The 22,298-nt window shown below is 41.4% G+C and overlaps 2 protein-coding genes across 7 annotated transcripts; both read right to left on the bottom strand.

Moving 5' to 3' along the window:
• Positions 1-1,238: 1,238 nt before the first annotated feature.
• On the bottom strand, positions 1,239-10,097 carry LOC118431811 (uroporphyrinogen decarboxylase-like). Of its 3 annotated transcripts, XM_035843189.1 has the most exons (11): positions 9,843-10,097; positions 8,027-8,132; positions 7,589-7,668; positions 7,137-7,199; positions 6,232-6,429; positions 5,577-5,657; positions 5,032-5,112; positions 4,406-4,543; positions 3,948-4,048; positions 3,401-3,467; positions 1,239-2,233 (listed from the first exon to the last, which is right to left on the bottom strand). In XM_035843189.1, exons 1-11 carry the CDS (start codon positions 9,873-9,875, stop codon positions 2,057-2,059), a joined length of 1,125 nt encoding a protein of 374 aa, XP_035699082.1. In that variant the 5' UTR covers positions 9,876-10,097; the 3' UTR covers positions 1,239-2,056. The 3 variants fall into 3 exon arrangements, with proteins under 3 accessions (XP_035699082.1, XP_035699081.1, XP_035699083.1); XM_035843188.1 differs by lacking the exon at positions 5,577-5,657 and having other exon boundaries at positions 5,032-5,193; positions 9,843-10,092; XM_035843190.1 differs by lacking the exons at positions 5,577-5,657; positions 9,843-10,097 and adding an exon at positions 9,224-9,774 and having other exon boundaries at positions 5,032-5,193.
• Positions 10,098-12,620: 2,523 nt separating this feature from the next.
• Positions 12,621-22,293, bottom strand: LOC118431810 (dnaJ homolog subfamily B member 4-like). 4 transcript variants are annotated; one of them, XM_035843185.1, is made up of 7 exons: positions 22,159-22,293; positions 21,673-21,959; positions 20,593-20,776; positions 16,820-16,891; positions 15,829-15,958; positions 14,620-14,928; positions 12,621-13,515 (listed from the first exon to the last, which is right to left on the bottom strand). In XM_035843185.1, exons 2-7 carry the CDS (start codon positions 21,872-21,874, stop codon positions 13,282-13,284), a joined length of 1,131 nt encoding a protein of 376 aa, XP_035699078.1. In that variant the 5' UTR covers positions 21,875-21,959; positions 22,159-22,293; the 3' UTR covers positions 12,621-13,281. The 4 variants fall into 4 exon arrangements, with proteins under 4 accessions (XP_035699078.1, XP_035699076.1, XP_035699079.1 ...); XM_035843183.1 differs by having other exon boundaries at positions 21,673-22,236; XM_035843186.1 differs by having other exon boundaries at positions 16,820-16,888; positions 21,673-22,236.
• Between the last annotated feature and the right edge of the window lie 5 nt (positions 22,294-22,298).

Genomic DNA, 22,298 nt, shown 5'->3' with positions numbered 1-22,298 from the left:
CAACACGGAACAACTTGTACACTAGTTGTAAAATACACTATATTTACTTCCATACACCTTCAAGTACAATGTGATCAAATGTTAGCTCTAGCAATGTTACTCTTTATAATTGGCACATTCTACGTCATTTAATTTTCAAACTCAATATGTCAGAATACTCAAGTACATTGCAGAACAGACGTCTCCTTACTTTGAAAATAAAAGGTAAATTGTCATATTCCCTTACCAATAAAATATGCCTAATACAAGACCACATTTTTCAATATTGACAAAATCCATGGATAGCAAGGGTCACCATGTCATTTTCTCCAGAAAAACAGACAATTTCATTCATTATCTCTTTGAGTCTGGTTTAAGTTAGGTTACAACTGCAACTTAAAAAAAGTTATTGCACTAGACTGACTTAACTCTGACATGATAACTTGATTATAACACCATTATGAGGACCATATCATCATTTGTGCAAAGTGATGTTGAGAAATAGAAGATGTCTCTGGGGCTATCCAAGCCCAGCACAAGTTTGATAGTACAGCTAACAGCTGGCTGCAAAGTGGTTCAAGCCATAATGTCAGATGATTCAGTTCCTATCATGAGAATTGCAAGGCATGCGGCACAGTTACATTCGTTATTGGTCATTGTAAGATTTTGTACCATTTCCTGCAGACTACAAACCATAAACCAACCGTCGACATAACATCGACTATCATAATTCCACCAGGTGCCATAATACCGCCACCTCAAAAAAACAAAAAACGTTAGTATCGAGGCCGAATGTTAGATATCCTAAATGTAATACAATTCAGATATTTAGGTGTTGAAGACAATTTTGAGAAGGCCTCTTTAACAACCTTTTTTTTAGGTGGTGGTATTAGGCCACACCGATTTAATTTCTTGGTTCACGGATTTTTTCATAAAAAATATGGAGCGAGAGGGCGAAATAAAAATAAAAATTGTAAAATGGTTGGGGTAAAGGTAACGGCTAATCCAAAACATAAAGAAAAAAAGTTTTCAGCTTGAAAAAAGTACAAAAACACTATTTTTGTACAGTAACAGCACCTGTACCCACACTTTAAGGAGCTTATAATATAAAGGCCAATTTGCTACACCAGAAAGTTGGTGAATGGTTTCATTAATGGTGAAAATTTGCTGAGTGGTAATTTTTATTTTTATTTTTTTTTCCAAAAAATAGGAGCGAGCGAATCCGTGAACCAAGAAATTAAATCGGTGTGGCCTAATGGTGGAATTATGCGAATGTATCTCATATTGTAGAAAGCCTTTCTGTAACTATAATACAGCTGAATTTTGTAGGACATACGTATGAGTATCCCAAGCATGTATCCAGTTTGCGATCATATGACGATCGTAAGATGTATGTGACCGGGCCAATATATATGTAGTCAAACTTACTGCAATATTTTCTGCATTAAGGCAAATTTATCATATACTTATTATTATACCCACTGGCTATTGATATACAGTCAAACCAGCACTGGCCATTGATATTCAGTCATACCTTTACAAGTGACCGCCTCTGCATAAGGACCACCACATTTTGGTGGTTCATTTAATAGATTATTTTCTACAATGACCAAATCCAGTTTTTAGTAGCCACCTGTCCACAGTGACTATCCCTAGCCTTGCCTGGTCACTATAGACAGGTTGGACCAGGGTTGTAGCCAGCCTGAAATCATTTTCAGTCCCCTCCATTTTGAATCAGAAAGAACAAGCCGAAGGCATAACGTTCCTAAGAGGATCCGGGGGCATACTCCCCTGAAAAATTTGAAATCTAGACCCCCTGAAACCCAATTTCCTGCATTTTGAGGTGTAGATTTTGCTGGTAGACTAAGCTGTTCATCTGTTTTGGTGAAAAATTACACGAGAAGACAGTTTTTTTTATATCTTTACTGACTTTACAATTTACATATAGTTTTTGTCCATTACAGAGGACGGAATGGGCAAAATTTTTTTCAGTCCCCAGCTGCAAAATTCCTTCAAAGGACTGAAGGACGGGTGCTGGCTACAACCCTGGGTTGGACTGTACTTTCTCTCACAGCTGCTAGTTTTTCTTCTTGCTATCCAGGTTGATCTCCTCAGATATGGAATGTACGGCGTCCACGAAGGCTTCCACGTGATCGGGGTCGATGGTTGGGTAGATCCCGTGGCCCAGGTTAGCAATGTGCTGCTGGGTCCCGAACTGTTCCAACATTTCTCTCACGATGGTCCGAATCTCCTCCTGGGGGGCAGGGAAACAAGAAAGCTTCTGAAAAAAGCTGGCCGGTGCGTATTTTGGAAAAGCCTGGATGTTAAACAAAATCACACGAAAAAAGAGTTTTTAAACATTGAATTACTGAATTGGTCTTTCTTCTATTAAAAAAACACTACATGAGATTTGTCCAACAAAGAAAAAAAAAATTTAGCAAGTGGGGTTCGAACCTACGATCTACGGAAGATAGGTACCGTGCTGTAGACCGTTCGGCCACGCTGGCTCGATTACGCAATAGCACGTATAGAAGGGCTATTTGGTTAAAGTGACCGATCCATGCATCCATGCATCCATACAACCGCTTCTCCCGTCTCATAGCAAGTGCTACGCACCGGCAAAAATGTTTTTGGACTGAGTTTATTGGGATGCCCTTTAGCTCCAGATCACACTAATCTTCTAGGGCTCATACAATAAAAAACATCTATGCAGATACATAAACAGATACATACAGCTACTGATCAGACTTACAAACAAATACATGGTGCATTAAGTCTAATATTACAAAGTGATAGAAATGACTATTATGTTACATGGCAGACTTAGAATTCAAAGTAAGACTAGCTGCAGTATTTCATACTTTTCTCTATTTCCTTGTTCAGTAGAAGCCGCTTAATTGCACACCCCATTTGCCAGTGCATTTCTTGCAATTTGCAATTATCCGAATGGCGCCACAAAGTGAAGTTATTAAGCTGGACTGCACCATCATGGGATTTGGGGATTTTGTGCAATTAAGAGAAGTGTGCGATTATCCGTTGTGCAATTAACTGGCTTCTACTGTATTCATATAAAGCATGGAAGGTGCAGTAGAATACCAAACTGATATCAATCCAGTTTAGCTCACTGAAGAGCTGAACTCTTCCACTGGTCGTGACTATGTACAGTATTTACAGGTTCATTGTACCCGCTCTTTTTGACGTGCACATGAACAATAGGCCACGGCTTAACGTCCCGTCCTAAGAACGTCAACCCTTGCCATAGTAGTGCGCATGTCGGGTGATAGGAACAGCCCAGATTGAACTAATGCATGGCTTCTATCAAGTTATAGTGCCAGATGCAGTGCCGCTAACCACTGGATTACACATGCTGACATGTGTGAATATCAAGACAACACTAGAAACCAACATGATGGTACGGTACCTTTGAGGCATATAGAGCACCAGGGTCCATGTTTCCCTGTAATGTCACCTTTCCTTGGGTCTGGTGTCTGGAAATGATATAACAAGAACAATAGTGAGCACAAAAAAAACAATATAATGATGAAAGTACTAGTACTTGCAAGTTCATGCCTGAAGGCTAATGACAAGTATGTGGTAGGAATAAAGAAAGACATCTATTAGCAACAACTCTCTGGAGACAACAATAATTCCACTGGGTGCCATAATACTGCCACATGAAAATTGTTGATAGGGTTTGACCAACTGCACAGTTATGGAATGTTAAGCTTCTGGGTGCCATAATACTGCCACGTCAAAAATTATAGGTTTTGATCAACCGCGCAGTAGTTATTGAGTGGGACTCTCCTGGCCAATTCTCCCACCTTTGCCAAATTCAACAATCCATGCCCTTGTAAGAAGGACTGGTGGAGGCTACTACATAATATCTACAATCAGTATGTGATAGAAATGAACTTTCAATATAGCTAAGGCTATACATGTATCATCATTGTAATCCATGTAAAACATACCGTGCAGTCTTTGGGTTCACAGTCCAGTCCAGACCCACTACTTCATACCCACTCTGCGCCAGGTCCTCTATAGCATAGTGGGCACCCTTGGCAAATATGATCTGAAGATACAACATATCGAAACATGTACAGTAAATAACTATATATATATATATATATATATATATATATATATATGGGCAATCAGGATTTAATACCTTTCTTAGTGGTTCATGACATTTATACACAATGCTAATCAATATTAAAAGAAAGAAAATATTAAGTTAAGGGATCAAGGGAAATTTAGGCAGACAGTCAAACTTCCATGTCATGGCTCACCATAGGTACGGGCTCCTTACCCTGTTTAGAAGTTTGGAAGTGCAGAGTGAAGACTAGCCGACTGCTACCTGTACTGGATACCACTACAGTGTACTACTACACAGCCAGACTGCTATGTCTTGAGAAGACTCTTAACTCACCATAGGTACGGGCTCCTTGCCCTGTGCTCGAACCTTCTCCTCCACCTGTCTGGCGATGATGCTGAGGTAGGGCAGGGCGAAGGTGTTGAAGGTGCGGGCACACAGGTGGCCGGCGTGGGACTCAAACACCTGCAGCAGCTGGACAGGTGTGAAACACAACACTGACATTCTGACCAGTGCTGTAAGCTATCACATCACAGTAATCAGAAATATTAGGGGTATCTCACTGGTGCAAAACATGTTCATTAACCGATTTCCTTACAGGTGATGTTCAATCTTGCAACAAGAAATCTCTACAGAAGGTGAAAGCAACATTTCCGATATTGGATTCACCTGTGATTTTCCAAAGTTTGTGAAGGCTCTCAGAACAACAACAAAAATCCTGGGTAGTAGTTACATTAATGCTTAAGTGTCAATGCATATCAAGGCCACAGATATACAAAATATATGTAAATGAAAAAAAAGTTAATGGATAAGTAGCCGAGTTGAAGAGAGTAACAACTTGGAAGTGGGTCAACCGGAAATGTTGATGGTGCAACCTTGCATGGTATTTGGAGTACTAGTATTTCGAGCACTGCTTATCAAACCCTGGACCTACCATTTTAAAGGCGGGGGTGTGTCCTTACCTGTGCACCAGCGATGACCTGCCCCACCAGGTAATCGATGATGACTTTAGTCAGGATGTTCAACAGCTGGTGGCTCGCCTCCTCGTACTTGTACAGCCACTGTTTGGGCTTACTCATGCTCTCTGAGCCTCCTCCCTCTATCATATAACACATCAGCGTCCACTGGGAAAATAAGGGACAACATTGTTACTGTTACAGCCACTGTTTGGGCTTACTCATGCTTTCTGAGCCTCCTCCCTCGATCATGTAACACATCAGGGTCCACTGGGGAAATAAGGGACAACATTGTTACTGTTACAGCCACTGTTTGGGCTTACTCATGCTCTATGAGCCTCCTCCCTCTATCATATAACACATCAGGGTCCACTGGAAAAATAAGGGACAACTTTGGTACTGATACAGCTACTGGGAAAATAAGGACAACTTTGGTACTGGTACAGCCACTGTTTGGGCTCAATACTCATGCTCTCTGACCCTCCTCCCTCTATCATATAGCACATCAGTGTCCACTGGAAAAATAAGGGACACAAGTTAGTTTATTCCTCCTCATACTTGTACAGCCACTGTTTGGGCTTACTCATGCTTTCTGAGCCTCCTCCCTCTATCATGTAACACATCAGCGTCCACTGGGAAAATTATAAAGGAACACAAGTTAGTTTATTCCTCCTCATAATGGTACAGCCACTGTTTGGGCTTACTCATGCTCTCTGAGCCTCCTTCCTCTATCATGTAGCACATCAGCATCCTTTGGAAAAAAATCATAAGGGAACACAAGTTAGTTTATTCCTCCTCAAACTTGTACAGCCACTGTTTAAGCTTACTCATGCTCTCTGAGCCTCCTCCCTCTATCATATAACACATCAGGGTCCACTGGGAAAATAAGGGACAACATGGACTGTCGGACTGACGACAATGCTCAGGCAGTCCTTACGCAGAGGTAGGCTGTATATAGAGGTGGTCACTTGTACAGGTTTGACTGTATGATTTTTGGTATACCACATCTTTTTCTTAGCTTTGAAAGACGAAAAAATGTTTATGTTATGTCACAGCTACAACATAAAGTGGTACGACTTAGAGCTCAATCCTATTCAAAAGTACTACCTGGACTTTCTAAAGCACTTTATTGTCAGAATCAAAAGGGTCTTTATGGAGTCTCAGTTCAGTTACAACAGATTGACTATCATGGTGAATCATACTTACTGGTGCTCCAGAAAACCCTATAAGAGGCACCTTTCCCTCCAGCTTGTGCCTGGTTAAAGTGATGGCATCGAACACGTAGCCGAGGGTCTTGTTCACGTCCACATCCTTGTCTAGTTTGGACAAGTCCTCCGGTAACTTTAATGGTTCAGGAAAACTGGGGCCCTTCCCTGGTATCATCTCTACAGTCATACCAAGTGCCTGGATTGACAGAACATTACAGTTATACATTTTGTGTATAACGTGGGGGTGTAACTTCAGCAGTAACAGCTTACCAAACTTTGTTTTCTCCGTGGTATTATCTGTTCAACATTGGAACACACCTGTCATTGTACTAGAACCATCTAAACACAGGTAAACACACCTGTTCCTGGTGCTAAACAACATCCACACACATGTGTGCTTGGTGCTGAACACCATCCACACACAAGTAAGCACACCTGTCCTTGGTGCTGAACACCATCCACACCCATACCTGCCCTGGGAGCTGAACACCATCCACACACAGGTAAACATACCTGTCCCTGGTGCTGAACACCATCCATACACAGGTAAACATACCTGTCCCTGGTGCTGAACACCATCCATACACAGGTAAACATACCTGTCCCTGGTACTGAACACCATCCATACACAGGTAAACACTCCTGTCCCTGATACTGAATGCAATCCACACACAAATACAGCTGTCCCTGGTGCTAGACACCATCCACACACAGATACACATACCTATCCTCTTATACGACAAAGAATCAAATCAGACTTAAGTTAAAGAACAGAGACCTTCAAATTCTACAATTCTTTTAAAAACAATTATTTGATAAGCAATCTTAAAATCTCACATGCACATGTACTTAACGCAAATACAAGAAGGGATAATAATAACAATATTGATCATAGTACTTTACCTGAGGCACCACCAGAATGTCGGAGAAGATAATCGCTGCATCCAGCTGAAACCTGCGGATGGGCTGTGGGGAACAGTCAACATTTCTTACTATAAGTTATAACACATATAAACTACATCAGAGATGGGGTTCAAGCATAGAAGGGGTTCAATAAAAATAGCAGCCGACCGATGATGATGATGACTGGGTTCTAGATTAACTTCAGCTTCTGGTCTGGATAGAGTATTAATTTCAGTACAATAATCAAGTGTCTAGCATACATATCAACGATCAGGTGGTCCTTATGTAGAAGTGGTCACTTGTATGTAGGTTTGACTGCATTTATATTGCAGTCAGCTACTTGGCATGACATATTCTACCAGGATTACAGTCACATCTTAACAAATCATTGAACAAAGAGAGAAAGACACTGTGGAGACTGCATCAAAGACTTCTCAGCATGTTGAGCTCACCTGTAAGGTAACTTCACAGGCCAGCTCAGGTGTCTGACACACCTTGAAGAACTCATTCTCCGCCCTCATGGCCCTGAACTCTGGAAAATCATAAAAACATTCAAGTATTAGCAATGACACTGCATGGATTAAAACACAATTTTGTAAGCTCTATTGAAGTGTCGTGTTGGAAAAACAGTTAGAGCACTTGGCCTGTTGTCATCGCACCAGTGCTCTAGAACCCATTCCTTGGTTCCTAGAACTCATTAACTGAAGTCTCAAGACGGATAGCAGAAGGGAACATAGGAGCGAACTACTATCCGGATGGTACCCAAGCTGGCGCGAGCAGGAGACAACGTTTTTGGGTTTGCAGTGAAGCTAGCACGTCAACAATTGCAAACATAAATCCAAGGCAAAAGTTGCTGCATTTGCAGTAATGAGATAAAGGGACGTTTTTACCCTCCAGGTATCTGCCAGCTTGTCTCATCACCCAGACGGGCACGCGTTCCGTCTTCTCTCCGCGGGCGGCGCGGAGCATCAGGTCATTCTTCAGCTCAGGGAAGTTCTGTAACAACGTGACACGGACAGTAGTCAGTAACAATCATCTCAAGATGCGTGGCCGCGCGGCGCAATCAGCAGCACATTTGACTCAGGCCCAGAAGGTCCTGAGTTCAAACCCCGCCGTGTCACCGATCTTGTGCCCTTGGGAAAGACACTTTATTATATTACACGACCTTCCTATACACTAGTAGGCTACCTACAAAAGTCTTCAGCAAATTGAAGTTGGTAGCCTCAAAAACGAAAAAGAGGATGTGCTTCTTTATTCAAGACATACTTTGAAGCCCATCAAACCTCTTCTTGGAGAGTAGTTGTTATGTAATGCAAAATATTATATGATAATGTACAGTGTAACAATATATATGTCAAAAGAATCTCTACTCTTCTCTCTATTCTGCTGTTTATCAAACACATTGAAGACTGTCAAACAGTCAAAATGAGTTATTCTTGTGTTTTTAAAGCATCTAACCATCTAAACTATTCAGAGCTAGATAAAAATCAGCGTGGGAGTTTCACATACACACTGTATGCTTCAAGCAGCTGTTTATGCTCATAATCTCCAAGCAGATGTTGGGGTGGAAGACCGTAACCGTATTTTTACAGCAAGAGCCACTGACTCACTCATACAAGGGGCGGCTGTCAGAGAAACCTAGCCGTCAGAAAACGTTACGATGGATCTTCCACCCATCATGTTGTTGTTGTTGTTGTTTTTCTTTTATCCTGATCCTGTTACTTCTATGTACCATATGGTATTACCGTGCACCGATCTCCATAAATACAAGCATCGACATTTTTTCACGATTTTTAAAAAGAGAAAAGGTAGTTCATTCGATTAACTGTGGAACACTTTTCTGCATTCAGACATGACCACTTGTTACATGTTCAGACTTCATAATGAGTAAAGGCATGGCCTTTGAAGAGACGACCCCCCTCCCCCTTCTAACAAAATATGATCTACGTCGAATTCTAAGGTAATTACAACACAAATCCAATTAAGAAAATAGATAAAGTAACCGCCTGTCCTTAGTAGACTTCAGTTCTTTAAAATGGCTTTAACAATAAACAAAACGAGACAGATGTTCGAAAAGCATCGCTCACCTCAGCCGTATTCGCCGCCATCTTTGTTTTCGTAATCTTCTGGTGTCGTGCGTGCACGAATTGCTAGGCGGCGCTTCAGTACGGTGTGTACTTGTAATATCTAAGCAGATGTTGGGTGGAGAATTGTAATGGGGAGGGGAGAGGTGATTGTCGACTGTTCTCCTAACAGTTTGGCCATTGAAAGATTAATCAATGTGTAGGACTATGGCATGTGAAGTTAAGTTTCAGATGGCAGAGTTACCTAGTTGTCTAGCAATGTTTTACACAAGACAAAACAACAAAATGCAGTCACCATCATTATTCAGCACCAAGGACAACGTTTCCGAATTCGACCGCAGAAGTGCAACTGCTGCTGTTTTATGACAAGGAATGACTGGAAAACTTGATTGAGTCCTCATAGTGTGTTCCGTCCCCATCTAGTCTATAAATTCGAAGCCACCTTATCAATATTTATGCACAGACAAGCCTGGTAACGTGTTATCTGCACAAGACAGGAAACAACATCAGCTTTTTTGTAAATCAAAATGTCCCTACGTCGCTCCGACCTTGGATGATGGAATACCAGGAGATGATATGTGAAACATAAATCAATAGACGGAAACGCCATCAAAATTCTTACGTTTGTTGAATACAAATGCTCTGGCAAGGTCATTAGCTTCGTTGTAAATTCTAACTGTTAGCTCCGGGTTGCTTCTCCGGTCGCTCCCCTGTCGAAATAGGACTCGAATATAACGTTATTTGGCAGGTACTTAAGCGAATAGGAGCTAGATTACGATGGGTTCTAGGCTAAATATTCACAGAAACGTCACAAGAACCAACGTAACTCCAACGACAACAACAAAACTTCGACGTAATGGCGTACTGATACGAAAGCGTCGCCTTGCGGATAAAATTATTATTACCATTACACCATCTGGACAGATTTTGATTTCTTATCTGTGATTGGTCAATTCGGTTATCTATCAAACATTTTCATTGGTAGAATTGGACCAATGATAGAGTAGTAATCTGGCGCCTACGGTACGTTTTACCCAGTCTCTCAAATTTTACCTGTCAGCGATTGGTTAACATTGTCCAATCAAATTAGCCAATGTCTACTTATTAGCCAATCAGCGTCAAGTTTTCCCTTTTCTATTTCAACTAAATGCCTGCATCTTGCAAACTGATCACTAGGGGTCGCTGTGAGACCGTGAACAATTCAACTGAAATCGCGTGGTGAATATACGCTTCTGTGAGACATTCTGTAGGTTTACGCTTTTCATATTCATTGTTTAGTGCCATAATTGATTCGAAGTCATCCTAATCTATCTGTTGTTTACTCCTCTGGCAGCTCTCCGACGAATTCGGGGCAAGAGTAGGATGGAAGCAAGTTTGAAAAGGGGGAGGGCAACATGAAATCTTGCGAACCATGTAGGATAGCCGAGTTGACAGTCTGTTGCGTGGCTTCTCTTGCTTGTCACGGCTTGATAAAGATGTATGATATATTTCCTGCATTCGGTCATTGTCTCCAAACAGGAAAATACACCTGTCCTTTGTGCTAAACGCCATCCACACAAAGGTAAACTCACTTGTCCGGGCAGTCAACTGTACCCAAAACCGATAGTACCTGTCCTTGGTGCTGAGCACACCTCTCCCTACACAGATCAACAAATAATTCTTTGTAATCAATTCTAATAAACTTTGATATCAGTACAGCACAATCCCTGAGCCCAATCTTCAGTGTGCATTTACACTTGTCAGATTTGGTGGGATGTTTTTCTCTAATTTGTTTGATAATTGGTGCAAACAGTACTGGATCCCTGCCAACCCCTCTCCCTCTCTTCATTTGCCATTTTTGGTTCGTAAGTTATAACCAAAAGACCATATCTTCAACACACTCAATAAGCTAAGGGTCTCCAGACCCAACTGGAGGGAGTATGCCCAGGACAGACCAACCTGGCGCGAACAGTGGATGTCTGTAGCCGCTATGCATTCACGATGCCTGCAAATGAATGATTCATAACCTAAATATGTCTAAAAGTTCCAAACCTACTAAATACCTAAGTATTTCAAAAACATTTACAACTTTACAGTTCATAGACTTTCCATCTCCAAGCAATTAATCAAAATTGCTTTATCCTCAAACAAAAACACCAGTGTATGTAATGTTATATTGTTTGCCTTGAGAGATACTATTTTGTACCAGCTCCTTGTCACACCAACCTGCCACTTTAGCCTAGAATCCAGGCTTGTTCGGTACCATGACCTACTGAGGTTACCCCCAGGCATTACATATATACTAAAAAGCCATTACAAAGGACTGTACCCAGGCTACCATTACAAAAACCACCCCTATTTAACCATGCTATTTGCCCTTCATGGCCTCACATGATGCAAAGCAAAAATAACCCGGGAGATATTTTGACACACAAATACATCCGTTGAAGGCTACCGAGGCTATGTACACGTATCTACGCCCCCCTCCCCCTTCTGACACAGAAAATGCTAGTCCAAGATACACCCAAGTGATACTCTCTCAGAACTAGAATCATCTTTGAATCACACTTCCCAATATTCCTGACAAGATCGGATAAAGCTAAATTTAGCAATAACATAAAACTACCATCAGATGAGTTGGCAAATATCTAACATTGGTTTTCCCCGACATCCCCCAATGTTTAATGTACCGACCCAAACTATGCCAGGCCTCTAACAGTGGCCCCACTCACTGCCCCACCTCACAAATGTAGGGACATATTTGGAACGATGGCACACAGGATGGGAGACTAGACTAATAGGGGGAGCAGGGGTCTCTCCTGCTGGAAATTTCTGTCCGTCCTCTCGCATTGAGGAATCTTGGGGGTCCAGGGGCAATACACTGTCAATTTGACAACGTGAAATGCTATCTCCTGCATTATGAGGGTCAAATCCAGATAGCTTCATCTTAACATAATATAAAATAAATCAAGCAACTGTATTCACTCTCCCCTTACTTGACTTATTTTGTAATACATTTTTAAATTCTACCTTGATTTCCATGCTTCATCTGTATCTGTGACAACATTTGATGAAATGTGTGATGGAATTCAAATTTGTGTCCGTTAAGGGGCATGGAATAGTTGAAATTTTTGGTAGGGCCCTGGTGAAAGGAATTTTAAGGACTCTGTGGTATGATTCCCCAGGAAGCTTCATAACCAACTGAAATATACTGTTTCCTGTATTTTGTGGGTCAAATTTCAAGTTACTTTATCTTAATTCTGTAATACTGTTGTCTACATGTACAGGATAGAAATGTCATGAAGCCTCCATTTCTGTCTGTAAAAGGGGACTGAATGATTGAAATGTTTGTCTGGGGTGGAATGACAAGAACCCTGAGGGTACATAGCTAAGATGGTACCCAAGTCAGACACACTCTACATGAAGACATCCAACACTTATTTCTCATACCCAGAACTTCTATCAACCATGTGCTCACTCTCATTTATTGTCGGACTGTATACCCAGTATACAAAAATATTGATGCGAGTGTTCTATCGTTAAAACTATCACATGTTGACCACAGACAAATAAACACTGTACAGCTATACTGCATCTTAGTGGTGCAAGTTTGATAATCATACCTTAATCATTGCAGCTGGCACTTGAACCATTGAGGTTAAAATAGACTCTCTCAACCTCCTTGCTTATACATGTAGTTAAAGTCTTCTGTACAGTACATGTACTAGTGATTCTACTATATTGCATTATACTGGTGGAAAGTCTTTGTACACTTGGCATGTGAACAGTTTGGCCTACTGTGCAACTAACTACACAGTATCTTACACAATGTACGTTAAACCGATATATATATAGCTTTCCTTTATTTGGCCTACACCAGATTTTCGACTGTAGCATTGCCCTTATTTTTAGTGTCTCCATTCCACAACCATACGAACATCTACTTTGCAAAATATACTTTAAATGAGATGTCCTCTCTTGTCACTTTGTGTTTTGTGAAGGATCCGTACTGGTCTAACTCAAAGTTAATTCCAACGATAGGACACTTCCTAAAGCATAACTGCACTTCCTAAAAAAAATATCTACGCTGGTAGACAGTCCCGCAAAATGTCCTTTGTCGACGGCGATAGTCCGTTGGGAAACTGGATATCAAACTGTACAACAATGTTTCCTCGCTGACTTGGCTGTTTAGGCAAGGGGAGTCCCTCCCCCCGGATAATCTTTTTTGACGTAGGTTTGACAATGTCCTGGCAGTGGATGGGAACAGTCCTGCCTTGATCCAAGGTGGGAACTTGCACTGTACAACCAACCAAGGCCTGAGGAAAAGAAGAAATGACTTGTTATTATTGGAGAAATATGGTGCCTATTTTTCAAATAACACAATGTAGTTTAAGCTAAATCTCACTAACTGTAGCTGACCCTGAAATTTGGAGCAAGCTGGATAGTCTGAGAAGGGTGAGACATGACCCAAAATAATTTTTGTGAATTATTTAAACTCCAAAGTTGACAATTGACATGAGACACAATGTTCAAATCAGAGAAACAAATAAAATTGGTGTGGCATTAGGGAGGTATGTACTATATACTAACAGTCTTCCATCAACTACTAGTATATGTAACTGAGAATGTACTGCTGCGTAACGCCGTGCTATCTTTACTCTCCCAGAGCGACGTCTGGGAGCCGAAAATAGTCCAGGACCCTCAGCTGGTGCACCCAAAACCGGCGGGGCACATACCCGGAGTCTCCAGCTATGCTAGCTATGACCTTACTGGTCTGAATCAGACTGTCGGGAACGCAACCAGAGAATCTCAAGTTGACACCTATTTCCTGTCTTCTTGTACACACAGAACTGCACGGCTTTTTTAACATGATGATTTTGTTTAGACTTCAAATCAAGGAAGCAACTTTTGAACTAGTTTAACTGTAATATCCAACACAACAATTGGACTCACCCAAATTTTTGACTGAACAGCACCAGTCTTTGTCAAGTCCAACTTTTGTGTATTAAAGTAGATATTACAGTTAAACTAGTTCAATGATGACTTCTACCAACACAGATGAAGTTAAAGAAGCAACTGTTGTTGTTTTGTACATGAAGAAAGTTGTCCTTTTTAACTGCTTGGCAATGAGAATTTGTAACCGAATAATATTATGTGATTCATGGCATTTTTGCCATACAAGATGATTCTAAATGCTTTATAAAGAAAATTTATTTACGTCATTTAAGTGGTGTCATATTCTAATTCATCTTAATACATTTCTCTGGTTGGAAAACTCAGAATTTCTGTTACAAAAGATTTGAATTTCTGTTGACATTATTTTCCTTGGAAGGTTCACCAGCTTTTTTGTTATTGGTCTATGAAAACTCAATAACAAAAAAAATTATTTTCAAGTAAAGAAGAAAAACTGCAGTACTTACATCTCTCAAGGAGAGTCTTGCTGTGTAGATCAGGTTACTCCCGTCTCTCTTGAAGACCGGGTTTAGTTTATCCTTTAAGACGAAGACGATATCCGCGGGAATATGGCCGGGCTTCTGGTCGCCCTCCTTGGGAAACGTGATCTTGGTTCCCTCCTTCCAGCCCTTCTTGATCTGGATCTCCAGAACCTTGTCTTCCCGCCTCGCGTAGCCGTCCGCGCCGATCACCTGACGGTTGATTTTCATCTTTTTCGTGGTCCCGCGGTAAACTTCGTCCAGGGAGACCATGAGATTGTGGGTGATTGGAGGGTCCTGAAAACATTTCAAAAGGAATCCTTAATTACATTGACCCTGGAATATAGAAAATACACATACTTCATCATCATCATCATCATGGATCAGGTTTTTCACTGGTGAGGCACACTAGTACTAGATAAAGTTTTCCAGTATGATCCTGACTGTCCAATGTCTCTTTCGATCCTTGTCTTTAACACATTCTTCAATAACACTGTTCAAAAGCGTTGTTCAACAACATCAGAAATGTAAGGAAATGATTATTACATTGGGTACCTACTGGCTGTAAATACACCCGATATCATCATTATTATTATACCTGGGCCCTCACCAATACAAAAGGCACATGGGATTTTTGTATCTCCCAAGGAGCAAAACTCCATTCGGAGACTAAAACTAAGGGCACAACCCGCTGTACGTGCAAATACGTGCTGTCTACGTGCCAAAACGTGGGCAATCTTTTGGGATCCGTAAGTGGCAAGTACTGCCTCCGTACGAACTCGCAGGGAATCTGACAAATTTTGGAGCACGCAGACATGCCGTAGAACTTAACGTGCAGGCAACGTACATGCTATCTGGCTGCGGATTCGCCCTCCATATGTGCCAGTACGGGCGACGCGCCTGCACTGTACAGCCTGAACATTTTCAGAAATATGTGGCGGACGTGGCCTCCAAAAAAAAACGTACGGACAAATTGCACGGAGGGCAGGTTGTGCCCTTAGCTCAACAGATGTGCTAAAAAAGAATATAACAGTTCTTGACAAGTGTTTGTAAGTTTTGAAACACAACAGAAAGTAGTGTGGAATGTTTTTTTGTTTCCAATTATTATTGAGACAAAACAGGTGACCTGTCACCTGTTTTGTCTTGCCCTCAATTTTTGCAATGAAAACTTCAATAAACAAATAAACAAGTCCTTACCTGGACTTCTTTCCTCATCCGTGTAGGTCCGTGCCCCCCTCCCATTCCTCCCATATGGCCGAAGCCGGTGAAAGGATCATCGTCCACTTCCATGGGATCAAACCCATCATGACCAGGCCTTCCTCCAGAACTGTACGGTAGAAAGGAGAAATGATATTGTTAGTGGTGCTTGCCATTACCAGCAACAGACATCATGAAAGGAAGGAGAACAGAAAAGGAATGTCTCACAAAAGAATGAGCTAGAAAGCAAGAAATAGAATCCAAAAATTACAAAATAATGACATAAGAAGTACTGAATAATGACTTAAAAGTATTGAATAATGACCGAAAAGTACTGAATAATGACCTAAAAAGTACTGAATAATGACTTAAAAGTACTGAATAACGACCATAAAAGTATTGAATGGAAATTTCAATGAACAACAAGGGTGCAGCAACACAAAGTTCCACTGGAAGAGACCATGCTTCTGTGAGTATTTAGAAAAACAATCCTGGTGATAAACAATGGGCAAAGCAAGGTTTAGAAGGTCTTAGGTTTGAATCCCAGCTGTTGTTAATTCCTCCCCATCCAGCTATTGGGAAGGGTTGAAATCCTTAAGACCCTTGTGCTTGTCGAAAATTGCAATTGAAATTTTCCCTCTTCACTTAACCTGTCTATACTGAGTATTTCCTCCAAATAGTGTTGCAAGTTCTGAGATAACAATTTTCGACATAACAGATTTAAGACAAAAAATGATTATATGCCTTTTTGCAATTTGGCAAGGCAAAGGCAACTCAACACAAGGCGCAATACTATGAATCACAATTTACAATGTAATATAGATAGAGCACGGACATTAAGTATCTGGAGCCCTAGTTAGCTGGATCAGAGCACCTCCATAAACATTTTGCCTTGTCCAGAGTTGCTTGTCACTAAGACTTTCCCTCACACATACATGTACTAACACAACACGAGACCAGTACAGCACAGGAGTAAGGGTTAAAGTTGCACCTGTGAAATCCCCCAAAAGGGTGCATGTGTTGCATGTGTTGTTGTCTGCCAAAGGGGTCTGCTGCGGAACTGCTATAAGGAAAACATTGCAGCTGTTATTCTATCTACAGCCCTCAATACACTGTTAGACTCACAATTCCAACATGATATTCCACAACATGGTCTTTGTTTGGATGCTGGAGTTCCAGGTCAAAATCAAATTTCTTCTCACGTACCAATATGTTTTGGTAGTCTTCTGCTACCTTTAACAGTTTTATATCAATGCTTTCAGTACAATACACGGTTAGACTCACAACCAACATGATATTCCGGGGATCCACAACAGCATCTTTGTTTGCATTCTCGGGGTCCTTAGAAGCTTAATCAAATTCAGATTACTTCTCACCTACCAATGTTTTGGTAGTCTTCTGCTACGGTTTTTCACCATCTTATATCAATGCCTACTTCTGATGCTTCCTGAACAACTTAAGTTTGATCCATACTTCCTAAATTTAGAGTGGTGCAGGTAAAATTTGCAAGGTGCAGGTAATTTCTAACGTTACCTGCACCTGTACAGGAATGCAGAAAAAAGGACTTCAAGCCCTGACAATGTACTGTGCATTTGTAGAACCACTTATTTTTACCTTGACTATAGCAGAAGTACAACCAAAACATTCGAAGATGAAAAAACAATTTGATAAAATCATTTGCCAACCATTCATGAATGGCATTTGCATTTTCGCTATCAGTATCACATCATGTAATACTAGAGAACTCTTAGATCCAAAACCATTATGTCATTGTCACTGTCACAGCAAATTGACAAATTTTGTGCTTTGGAAACATGGCATTGAGTTGTGTTTCTTAAATAGAACAATACTTTGGGAATATTGCATTGGGTTGTGTTTTTTTAATAGTAACCAAACGGAGGTGCCAACTTTGCAATGAATGTGTTTTGAGGACTGACACAGTAGATCCCACATACCCTAGCTGTTTACATTTCTGCCACACATGCAACACAGCTCAGCCCACTGACTGTGGTCAAACAGGGTCAACATTTCTGACATCAAGCCATTCGCCAGTCATCATCATAACTTGGTGTACTCAAGGAGGTTATGTAGACTCCTTGTTGTACTTTGTTGCCAAAACTTTGCTGACTTTGTTTGCATGCACCAGATACAGTTTTATATATAAAGTCACCAAGCATATTCAAATTGAGAATTTTATCATAGGTTGCAGAGAGAAAGCCTAGCTCATGCTTTATTTTGATCCAAGAAGGATACAGCCAGTTATGGCAGCCAATGAAACCTAAGTACGTATAAAAAATCATTCCTGATGAGTAACTAATCTCTGAATAAGCAGCTATTTTCTGTCCAATGACTCTGATAGATTCAGCTCTGAAAAAGCTCTTCTGTGCTGACACAGTCTGCAGCTGTCCTCTCAGTATAACCACAGCACAAGGCACTACAACTTACTGTAAGTTCATTTATGTTCGCGAGCACTTAATTTCGCGAGTTTGAGCAAATCGGGAGTTCGCGAGATCTTTGAGTTCGCGAGCTGGTGTTTCAAATATTTTTCAAAAGTTACGATCCGGTAACGTTACTATGACGGTAACGCGAGTGCCCCCCTCCCACCCACACCGCAACACCAGTCATGCCGTCAAAGGCGGAATTTACGCCTTAGAGTTCATAGTTACCCTTCAAACAATGTCTAAAGTAGGTGTACTCAATAAAAATGTGTTTCTACCAAGCCACTGTCTCATTGTTGGGCTCATTTCGGCCTGTTTCGGCCGTGATTTGATGACAGCGCACGGAACGCAACAGGGCCAATGACCTCTGATATGTCGCAATCACATTTGCCGCATAGGCTGACGGGATACCCACGCCGAACACAAGCGACGCGGGCGCCATTTTGAAATATTTTCGGCGTGAAAGACGGCGCTAAGTTTTAAACTTTCAGCGTAATTTGTGGACACAAATTTTACACAAGAAGGTGAAGAGTTGATCTCTCCGATATTTACAGTAGTTCCAACTCAGAATTATGAAACGAACGTCTTTTTTTCGGCATGTAAGCGGAGTTTTGTTTGCCACGTTTCTAGTCGTGAAAATTTCCCCGTCATTATAATTTGCTGTAAATCTTAGTTGCTGTAATTCCATAGCCATTACTTGTATTTGTAAAGACCGGTACTACTCAGTTTTATTTTTTTGTTCTGTTTTTAACTTGTAGAAATCTAGTTAAACTAGGATAATGTACTAAGTAGATTGTTATCGCAGCCAAGGAGGTTAAAGAAAGAGCCATGTCACGGCGTGTACGTAAGTTTTGTTTGTAAACAAAGCCGACATGTTTCTTTTTCCTCCGGTCGCCGGTGGCACATTTCTATACAATAATGACTCCCTGTATCGTATATGTGTTGAATCAACTTTTATTTCGGTTTGAAAAGAATAAATAGTCTGTTATCAATTGGGTCTTGTCATTGGTATAAGTTGCTATCATAGTAAACACGTAGTTTCAGAGACTGGATCTTTTGGACGGAGGGTGTGGGGAGGGGGACGATATTGAACATGCATGTTCGCGAGTAGATGACTTCGCGAAGCAAAGGTCTCAGCGAAATACGCGAACTTAAAAATCTCGCGAACTTAAATGAACTTACAGTAGTACAATTCAACGGCCACAGACAAACCCCAGAAAAAGCAGGAAAATCCAGATTTTGTGCCAGTCCACCAATTTTCTGTGTTGTACTGTAGCTGCTGATTGGTTGGCTGAAGTCACATGACACAACACACGAGTTGCACAAAGAACAGCCATTCCTGCATCAACTAATCACGACAAAGTACACAACATCGCTAACAGGCAACAGACTGCTATTCTCGCAAAACTGCTCCACTGTCAAGGCAGATGAAGTTCCAAGCAGATGTTGTGTTGGAAAATCGTGAAGTTTACTGATCATTCCTAGTGGCCAGACTGTCAGGAAACCTATACTATAGCTGGCCTCCTGAGCACAATAGCACACTCTATGGGTACAGCTTTTTTTCTGATGGCATATAAGTTGGAATCTATGATCTGAGTGCAATAGAAACAGAGTGCAATAAGTCTGATACTGTAATAGTGTAAATGCAGAAATGTTTGTGGTGGTTTCATGTTTGTGGTTTTCGCAGTGGCTACTTCACCATAAACTTAAAACCGCGGCAAACATTTTTCGATCATAGTATGTGACTACAGTCTATGGTGCTACCGTGAACTTAAAACCACCACGAACCAGGGGTTTAGCCAGCGTCCGTTTTTCCGTCAATTGACGGAAATTTGCTGCGTCTGACGGAAAAATTTTAAAACCAATCCGTCAACCTTGACGGACAAAAATCCTTGGTGGAAGCTACAGGCGGCTTGGGGACGCCGTCCACGGCCGTAAAAGCCACACACTGTTTGTTTTGCTATTGTTATGATTGTTGACAATGTGTGTCGGCGCCCTTTCGCATACGATAATCTCATTAAAACCCGTTTTTCAAGGTCTCAGTTCAGTCCTTCTAATCAATTTTCGCGGTTTTCGCGACAATTGTAATTGGCTGACGGAAAAAAAATTCGAGCTGGCTAAAGCCCTGCCACGAACACTACATTTTCCTGATGCTACAAAAGTAAATCCCCGCAAAATTAAATGCATTTACTGTTACAGTATGCCATCAGAAAAAAGGCAGACCCAAAGCGTCTGCTAAGAAGGCTGCAAAAATCCCTGTCAGAAAACTTCACAATTTTGTACCACAACATCTGCTTGGAGATTTGGAGTCAGCGTGAATACACACCTGAAGAACATGCGTTGGGAGCCGCCATTGCTCATGAAGGAGAATGCCTCGAAGGGGTTCGACGTTCCGAAAAACCTCTGGAAGGTTTCGTTGGGGTCGCCGTGGAAGGTGTATGTGTAGCTGCCGGGACCGCCGGTTCCCCCGCCGCCGCCGCCGCCACCACCACCCTTCAGACCCTCCTCTCCTGCCGAATAAATGGTAGGATCATGGTCAATGTCAGGATGTTGATTGTTAATATTCATGTGGTAACCTATGATATCAATATTGGCTTGAATTATCACCTACGTAAGAGTTAGATTAGAACATGGGCACTCGGCTATACTATGGGCAAATAGGGTTGCTCCGCCCACAAAAGGGTTTTGAAGCCGAGGGTGTTAAAGAACTAGTGTAGTATTTCTAATGCCTACCTGAAGTAAGGTCAGAGGTCAAACTGTCAGTTGGACTACCTATTGCGATTACTAAGATTCTGAGTAAAACTGCACTTCTTAGTTTGGATCTATGTGCATTTTCAAAGATACAGCTGAGCAGTAGTATTTGCATTTGAATATTACAGGAATATGAACATGTTTTGATGTTCGACAGCATGAGTTCTTGATGGCTTCAATCGTTTGTGGTAGGCTCTGATTGAATTTTTTGGTAATTTACTAAACCAAACTAGATACTTAACAACCTAGTGACGGAAAACAGATCTGAGACACAGCTACATTATACCCTGGTGAATCACTGCACCTCGGGCTGTAACGTTATTTGTGCGGTTCGTTTTAGAAACATTTACATTTAGGGGGCGGGGCGAATTATGGAGTACGTTCTAGTAACTTCTAGCAATGTCTTAGGAAGTACCGCCAGATGTACGATACAGAACACACTTGGACTGGAAATTGACTACAACAACTTCTTATGATGAAACAAATGCCACTGTCATAAATCTAGCCACAGAAAATGACATATTATAACTGTCATAGTTTTATAGACCTTTCTCATAATTACGTCACAGTTGTCATCTAACTGCGTTTCATCCACCTACTTTTGGACCAGATATTTCTGAGACTTTTACGGAAACAAAAACCAAGACATACTTACCATACTGATCATATATTTCTCTCTTCTTCGGGTCGCTTAATACTTCATACGCCTCTGCGATCTCCTTGAATTTTTCCTCGGCGCCCGCAGATTTGTTTTTATCGGGGTGGTATTTCAGCGCCATCTTTCTGTACGCCTTCTTTATCTGGTCCTCGTTCGCGTCTCTGGAGATACCCAGAACCTTGTAGTAGTCCTTCCCCATGGCGGAATCTGTCCTTACCTCTCAGAGATTAGCAGCAGAGGTCTTGTCGTGACACCACCGAAGATTAAATCTCCTTGAATCTCGGCTGGATCGATAGTAAAGCAGCGAACTGTCAGTCCCTGGTTACGAAGGAAATCCTCAAAACAAAACCGATTTCTTCGCTTCAAAAGCCGCTAGTTTCGTCAGTATGGCCCGTAAGAAACTCTGGTTCTCGTCTAGCGCTCGATAGGCTTGTAAATTGCCTGAAACACTGTCAGAATCTATCGGAAATGTTACCGACCGACCTTTTATCCTGCGGTGGGAAGTGACGTAGTGGGGAAAGAATCACCTGGAATCCCGCAGAAGTTTCCGGAAGTTTCTAGAACGTACGTCACATCCGGTAAGCTCTCGTTCTCGGGTACAGCTTATCAGGTATTCCCCCATG

The sequence above is a fragment of the Branchiostoma floridae genome, chromosome 15 (genome assembly GCF_000003815.2).
Source record: "Branchiostoma floridae strain S238N-H82 chromosome 15, Bfl_VNyyK, whole genome shotgun sequence".
NCBI lineage: Eukaryota > Metazoa > Chordata > Leptocardii > Amphioxiformes > Branchiostomatidae > Branchiostoma > Branchiostoma floridae.
This window is presented reverse-complemented; position numbering and strand designations above follow the sequence as displayed.